General features: G+C 43.6%; 1 protein-coding gene across 3 annotated transcripts in view; it reads left to right on the forward strand.

The window, feature by feature from the left end:
* Positions 1-3,185, forward strand: part of RTN1 (reticulon 1) — a 210,362-nt gene extending 207,177 nt beyond the window's left edge. For all 3 annotated transcript variants that reach the window (XM_067463064.1, XM_060753969.2, XM_067463065.1), the window contains one exon: positions 1,754-3,185. In XM_067463064.1, coding sequence (XP_067319165.1) covers positions 1,754-1,796 — 43 coding nt within the window. In that variant the 3' untranslated portion in view covers positions 1,797-3,185. The remainder of the gene's footprint in view (positions 1-1,753) is intronic.
* The last annotated feature ends 4,755 nt before the right edge of the window (positions 3,186-7,940 follow it).

The raw sequence follows: 7,940 nt of genomic DNA on the forward strand, positions 1-7,940 counted from the left end.
AGGACCCGATCCCAGATTATTCTGCTTTGAACTGGTTATATGGGTCTACATTGCCAGATAATCTGGGATAATCATTTATTTATTTATTTATTTATTTATTTATTTGGTAGTTTTGTATACCGGTCTTCTCACCTCCATTCGAGGGACTCGGGCCGGTTTCCAACATCAATATTACAGACCGTCATTAAAACATCATATTTCTAAATCACACTAAAACATTAAAACATTGAAACAATTAAAATGGCAAAAATACAATCATATGATTACAGTGGTCAGTCGTCATCAAAGTCATTATTCGTCGTCATCCATCCATATCACAGGATCATGGCTCATTCGTTGAATGCCAATCCCCAAAGCCAGGTTTTCACCTGTTTCCTGAACGTTAAGATCGAAGGGGCAGTTCTGATCTCCAGTGGAAGGGAGTTCCAGAGTCGAGGAACTCGATAATCTGGGATCAGATAATCTGGGATCAAATCCTGGGATATAGGGTAGTGTAGTTCCAGCCTCGAACTTCTGTCTTCCAGGTACCTGCTTTGGGCCTTTGGCTAAAGGATTTTGGGAGCTGGAGTCCAAATGACAATGTTTCCAAGTTTTCCATCAGCTTTTCCAGCTTTGAAGAGATCCTTCATATTTCTAGACAGAATCGAACTCCTTTCCACATCAAAGAGTAGCAAGAACCTCCGTTCTTGGAACAATAGCACAATTGCTGAACATGCTACTTAAGCTTTTTTGTGGCCTGCTTCAGAGTGCTCCCAAGTTTTCAAGTCTGCTCAGCTCTTCATGTTGCTTCTCGGTGGGGGGATTTAACAATCCAAAAGCATTCTTTTCCTATTGTGCTGGTACGGCTGTACCAGGAGCTCCAACTTTATTTTCTTTCTGTTATCTGTTTGCAGTCATAGGGCAGGCCTCCTGTCCATCATAATTAAGCTGTGGTTCTGCCCCTTGTTCAGAGCTCTGGGAGGGAAAGGATCCATTTTTGGGCAGTCTCACATAAGGAAGCTAAACGATAGGACGTAGACCAGCTCGTTCCGTAGAAAAGCTTCTTCCAGGGAAAAGGAACATTCGGGGAAACAGAAACAGAAATTCCAGGGGAAAAGCCCCAAGGCTCTGGCTGAGAGCTCACAGCCTCTCAGCCTCACAGCAAACAGAGGGAAAACAGCCCTGAAGTTTTAAAGAATTCTCTGAGGGAGGACAGCACTACAGATCCACTGAACTCCATCTGAAATATCTACAAGCCTTGGCTGGTAGGTCTACTCGATACCCAGACACATTTGGAATCGGTAGTAGGACCCACACCGATGAGGCATAGATAGTAAGCAGCCTGGGAGAGGTTAAAAAGGGTTTTTCCTACAGAGAAGGTTCAGTTAATCAAAGTCAGGTGCCAGCCCATTGAGAACTAGACTAAGAAAGCCTTGAAGTGTTGTTTGAACCATTGAAGACGTGTTGTTTGTTCCATAATAAAGACTTTGTTGTATCATTAAAGACTCTAAAGACCATCACTTCAGAAAAATCCCGGAGAACCTCTCTTTGAGGCCCCCTGGCTTCCCGTTGGGCTTAAAGTATACGTCCTATAGAAAAGACAGCTGTTACAGGCCCAACACGCGACAGAACACCTATGTTAAGTGTCTCTGTATTTTTTAGAGAAAAGATCTGTGTCAAAGGGATAACCTTTTACTGCAGAACATTAATTATACTGCATGGGAGCTGGCTTGTCTAATTCTTCCTTCCTCTCTCCTCTTTTCTTCATATCTAGGATCCAAGCAAAAATCCCAGGAGCTAAGCGGAAGGCTGAGTAAAAAAGCAGCAAGAATCCATCAACTACAAGAGTGAATGATGAGGGAGTCTGGGATGAAAACAGCTCTGTTCTTACTTTCGACTGATTATAATTTATTGTTCCTTTACCTCTCTATCTCTGTCTCTCTCCGTGGGTGAAGGCAGGTGTTGAAAAGGAAGGGCGCTCACCCCATGCCCCTTAGTCATGGGGTGAGCTGGGTTCCAGACTGGCTCCACAATTGAAATGACTTGTGCGGATGCCAGGACATCAAACACTATCCAGGACGCCTGTCTTGCACCTTCTTCCTCATGTGAAGTAGTTCAGGTTGGCTGTGTGACATCCTACGAAAGAGAAAGAGAGCGAGAGGAACATATGGATTGTCATATGTTTCTGTTCATTTATCACTAGCATCTTTTTGGAAAAATAACTATTTCAAAGTGCAAAGTGACTCCAGGGGTAGGGGAGGCGAAAAATTGGGTGAATTCATAGAAAGTGGCCAACTTTGCCAGGTTCCCTTTCAGTTTGGCAAACCTGTTTTCTCCCCTGGAGAGGAACGGTGCGTTTACACTCAGCACAACGAAAATGTTCCACGTTTGTCCCCACTGCTCTCAACATGTGTTGCATCTGTCTTCACCCCTCTCTCTTTCAAACACTAGGATCTCAGAGATGTGAAACGATGAAGCAGCTGTTCTTTTATTTCCCCCTCCCTCTCCCTCTCCCCCTCTTTCTCCTGCTGTTTCTGTACTCTCTCTTAGACTATTTGCAATCACGTGTGTCGAGCACTCAAGTATAGTAAAGAGAAAAGTGTTCTAGGTGTGGTTCTTGTGTTGCTTCTCAAGTGCATGATGGTAAGAGCCTAAACTACTATTGAACTTTCTTTTTTTTTTTTAATTTTCTAGTGCTTCTACTATTACTACTACTACTATTACTTCTATTGGCATCGCTTCGATAACTTTTAATGTTACGTGTGGCTAGGGCTTTCCTGCTTAGTGCACCGATGCAGTTTTGGCTTCTATGTCCACTGGGTTTGCTGGTTGGGATTATCTTTACTGTCTAGAATCGTAGACTGAGGTCTTTTCGGTGTTGTTTCTGTTTCTTTTCAGCACAAGTGACAAAAATACACGAAATAACGAGCAATTGGTACTTAAATGGTTACACTCCATTTTGTAGAACTCTTTCAAAGGAAATTCGACTACATAGAACCAACCCACCCAGTACTTTTTCTTTGGTTGTTCTCGAGGGATCCATGGGCTGATTTACATGTATGGGAACTGAAGACTTCCGGCTTGTAACATGTATCACAAATTTGTATGACATTCTCTGTAGGATTTAATTATGGACTCTAAATATTTGCACTTATGTACTTGATACCGAATGCAGAAATAAATGTTACTAAATGTTAAAAAAAGAAGCTCTTCTTGACAATTTTATTTATTTATTTAAAAGTTTTGTATACCGGCCTTCTCACCTCTCTTGAGGGACTCAGACCAGTTTCCAACCATAATATCACATACAATCAATAAAACATCATAACACATATTACAGTAAAACATTAAAACAGCAATTACATTCAATAACTATAATGGTCAGTCGTCACACTAAAATCGTTGCTCATCATCCTCCATCCATATCTCAGGGTGTTGGCTCACTCGTCGAATGCCTGTCTCCATAACCAAGTCTTCACCTGTTTCCTAAATGTCAGGATAGAAGGGGCGGTTCTGATCTCCAGTGGGAGAGAGTTCCAGAGTCGAGGGGCCACCACTGAGAAGGCCCTGTCCCTCATCCCCACCAGACGCGCTTGCGAGGCTGGTGGGACCGAGAGCAGGGCCTCTCCAGATGATCTTAATAATCTTGATGGTTCATAGGGGAGAATACGTTCGGAGAGATAAACAGGGCCGGAGTCGTTTAGGGCTTTATAGGTTAACACCAGCACTTTGAATTGTGCTCGGAAGCTAATTAGCAGTCAGTGGAGCTGGTGTAACAGCGGAGTGGTGTGCTCCCTGTACCCAGCACTGGTTAGTAGTCTGGCTGCCGAGCGTTGGACTAGCTGCAGCTTCCGGGCAGTCTTCAGAGGCAACCCCACGTAGAGAGTGTTGCAGTAGTCTAAATGGGATGTAACCAAAGCGTGGATCACTGTGGCCAAGTCAGACTTCCCAAGGTACGGGCGCAGCTGGCGCACAAGTTTTAATTGTGCAAAAGCTCCCCTGACCACCGCCGAAACCTGGGGCTCCAGGCTCAGCGATGAATCTAGGAGAACTCCCAAACTGCGAACCTGCTCCTTCAGGGGGAGTGTAACCCCGTCCAGCACAGGCTGTAACCTTCTTGTCACCTCTATTTCACTCCACAACACATTATTTCTTACTACAGTGCATGTTTGTTGTTGCTTATTCACTCCGTCACTTCCGACTCTTCATGACCTCACGGAGCAGCCATAGCCAGAGCTCCCCGTCAGCCGTGGCCACCACCAGCTCCTTCAAAGTCAATCCAGTCACTTCAAGGATATTTATTTATTTACTGTATTTGTATACTACCCTTCTCAGCCCTCAGGCAACTCAGGGTGGTTTACAATAGCAACAATTTGATAATAATAATAATAATAATAATAATAATACTTTATTTATACCCCGCTACCATCCCCCCGGGGACTCGGTGCGACTTACATGAGGCCAAGCCCAAAATACAACAATACGAGCAATAACAACAATACAAGCAATTTAAAAACAACAAAACAATAACATAAGCATCAATAGGACAACACACTTTAAAATCTATGGGTAGGCCAAATGTAATTCAAATTAAAAATAATGCTGGACATGGGCGAAAAAGTGATGGGGCAATTTGTGGAAACATACAAGCAGACCTAAAAACAATATAAAGTGCTTTGAAGGACAAAGTGCTATGGGATCATTATTCTGGGAAGGCACACTGGAACAACCACGTCTTCAAGCTCCTCTTAAAGACTGCCAAAGTTGGGGGCATGCCTGATGTCCTTAGGAAGTGAGTTCCAGAGTCGAGGGGCCACCACCGAAAAGGCCCTCTCTCTCGTCCCCACCAATCGTGCTTGCGATGCAGGTAGGAGCGTGAGCAGGGCCTCTCCAGATGATCGAAGAGATCGTGTGGGTTCATATACAAAAACACCACAAAACATTTAAAAACATTAACACATCATATAAAACCATAACAAGAATACTAAAAGCATACATCATTTGTGTCTCCTAATAAAAACATTGTCCCATCTCATCGTCCAGTCGTTCCAATTCCTATGTCTTTTACCTTGCATTTTCAAACGCTTGATCAAACAACCAAGTATTGACTCTTTTTTGAAATGTTGAGCAGGAGGGGACCAATTTAATGTCCCCAGGAAGGGCGTTCCATAGCCGAGGGGCCACCACTGAGAAGGCCCTGTCTCTTGTTCCCACCAAACATGATGCAGGTGAGATTGAGAGCAGGGCCTCCTCGGACGATCTTAAAGTCCTAGCAGGTTCATACGATAAGAAGATGCGTTCAGACAGGTAAGTCTGTCTGAACGCATCCATTCATCTTGCCCTTGGTCTGCCCCTCTTCCTTTTTCCTTCCATTTTTCCCAGCATCATTGTCTTCTCTAAGCTTTCCTGTTTTCTCATTATGTGGCCAAATCTTTGCCCCTAATATCCTTCCTTCCAGTGAGCAGTCGGCCATTATTTCCTGGAGTATGGACTGGTTTGAACTTCTCATGGTCCAAGGCACTCTCAGGATTTTCCTCCAACATCACAGTTCAAAAGCATCTCTCTTCCTTCGCTCAGTCTTCCTTATGGTTCAGCTCTCACATGCATATGTTACTATAGGGAATACCATTGCTTTAACTATGCAGGTCTTCATTGCCAGTGTGATGTTTCTTAATTATTTTATCGAGATTGGTCATTGCTCTCCTCCCAAGAAGTAAACGTCTTCGGATTTCCTGGCTGCAGTCTACGTCTGCAGTAAACTTGTTTATTATTATTTATTTAAAACTTTTATATCCTGTTCTTCTCTACTTCCGTAGAGGGACTCAGAACGGCTAAAGCAAAAATTCAGTGCTAAACAATAAAACATTTTAAAACAACGTACATAATACAGTAGATTAAAATGCACATAAGTTAAGATACATATAAAACAATTCACCAAGTTAAAAACATTGTCCAGCTCAATCCGCACATTGCGGTCCAATAATTCTAGTCTTTACCGGTCTCAGTTGTGACTCTGCAAATGCCTGATTCCAAGCCAGGATTTTAATTGCTTCCTGAATGTCAGGAGGGAGGGGGAGACCTAACTTAATTCAGGAGAGAGTTCCATAGCTGGGGGGCCACCATAGAGAAGGCCCTGTCTCTCGTTCCCTCCAAACGCGACTGTGAAGGTTGTGGGACTGAGCTCAGGGCCTCTCCGGAAGATCTTAACACCCTTGATGGTTTATAGGGGGCGAATACATTTGGACAGGTAAACTGGGCCAGAAGGGTAAAGGGTTTTGTAGGTTAAAACCAACACTTTGCTCCTAGAAATACAAAGCCTGTTGCTGCCTTCATGCTTTCTCTCTCTATTTGCCAGTTATCAATCCATCTGGTTGCCATCATCTGATGTTTAACTGCAACCAGGTTTTTGCACTTTCACCTTGGTTAGAAGGCACTTCGGCTCCTCCTCACTTTTGGCCATCAAAGTGGTATCATCTGCATATATAATGTTGTTAATGTTTCTTCCAGCAATTTGGATTCGCATGAAAGCCCACTTAATATGCATTCATATCCCATCAAGAATCAAGGCTCTGTCCTCATGGACTTCCTGATGTTTCTAAGGCTGGATCTACACTGTCCTATGTCCCAGATTATCTGGCAGTGTAGACTCATATAATCCAGTTCAAAACAGATAATCTGGGATCAGATCCTGGGATATAGGACAGTGTAGCTTAAGTGCACTGTCAATTTGTAGGGAGATGTGTTTGTTTTGCTTAATGCACCCACAGCTTCTCCAAGGAGCTCTTGATAGCATACATGCCCCACACTTTGCCCTCACAATATCCTTGTGAAGTAGGCTAGGCAGTAGAGATGTTACCTGGGTCCCCTTCTTCACTGCCATCAAATGCAGATTATCAAATCAGATAATCCACATCTGCTTTGAACTGGATTATATGAGTCCACACTGCCATATAATCTAGTTCAAAGCAGATAATCTGGATTATATATGGCAGTGTAGAAGAGGCCTGGCTCACATGCTATCAGTTGTTTAACCCATTCTGATCTTCTTCGATGAAGATATGTTATTTATTACTTACTACACTTTTATCCTGCCCTTTTCAGCCCAAAGGCGACGCAGTGTGGTGTACAAGCAGGCAACAATTAGATGCCGAACACACATAAATCAATTAAAATAGGTTAAATCACATAATAAAGCCGTTCCATATTCGTTTATAATACAAAATTGCCTGGTTACAATGAGGTTCCAAAAGCTTCCTCAAAGAAGTTTTCACTCTTTTCCTAAAGGTCAGGAGGGAGGGGGCCGATCTTATATCCCCAGGAAGGGAGTTCCACAGCTGAGGGGTCACCACTGAGAAGGCCCTGTTTCTCGTCCCTGCCAAACATACCTATGAATTGCGGATATATGGCTATTCGCAATTAATCTTAGGATATACCCACAGTGTAGAATTAATGCTATTTGACACCACATTTCACTGCCAGGGCTCAGTGCTGTGTATTCAAGGGAGTTGTAATGTGACAAGGTTCTTAGCCTTCTCTGCTAAACAGTGCCGGTGCCTCACCAGACTACGGATCTCAGAACTCCATAGCATCGAGCCCTTGCAGTTAAAAAGGTATCACACTGCATTAATTTTACACTGTAGGGCAGGCCTGGGCAAACTTCGGCCCTCCCGGTGTTTTGGACTCCAACTCCCACAATTCCTAACAGCCAGTAGGCTGTTAGGAATTGTGGGGGTTGGAGCCCAAAACACCTGGAGGGCCAAAGTTTGCCCTGGCCTGCTGTAAGGGCATCTTAGAAAGTTGGGCCAAAACTAAAAAAAACCCAGCCAGATCCCTTGGGGAGATGCTGGGATCTTCTAGCATTTTCTTGGAGGTCAGGTTGAAAGTAACCCAATTCGCCCAGGTCACCAGCATCAAGATGATCTTTGCAAGTTCTCTGCAGAAAAATGAAAGAAAATTTATTG

This window comes from Anolis sagrei, chromosome 1 (genome assembly GCF_037176765.1).
Source record: "Anolis sagrei isolate rAnoSag1 chromosome 1, rAnoSag1.mat, whole genome shotgun sequence".
Taxonomy (NCBI): Eukaryota; Metazoa; Chordata; class Lepidosauria; order Squamata; family Dactyloidae; genus Anolis; species Anolis sagrei.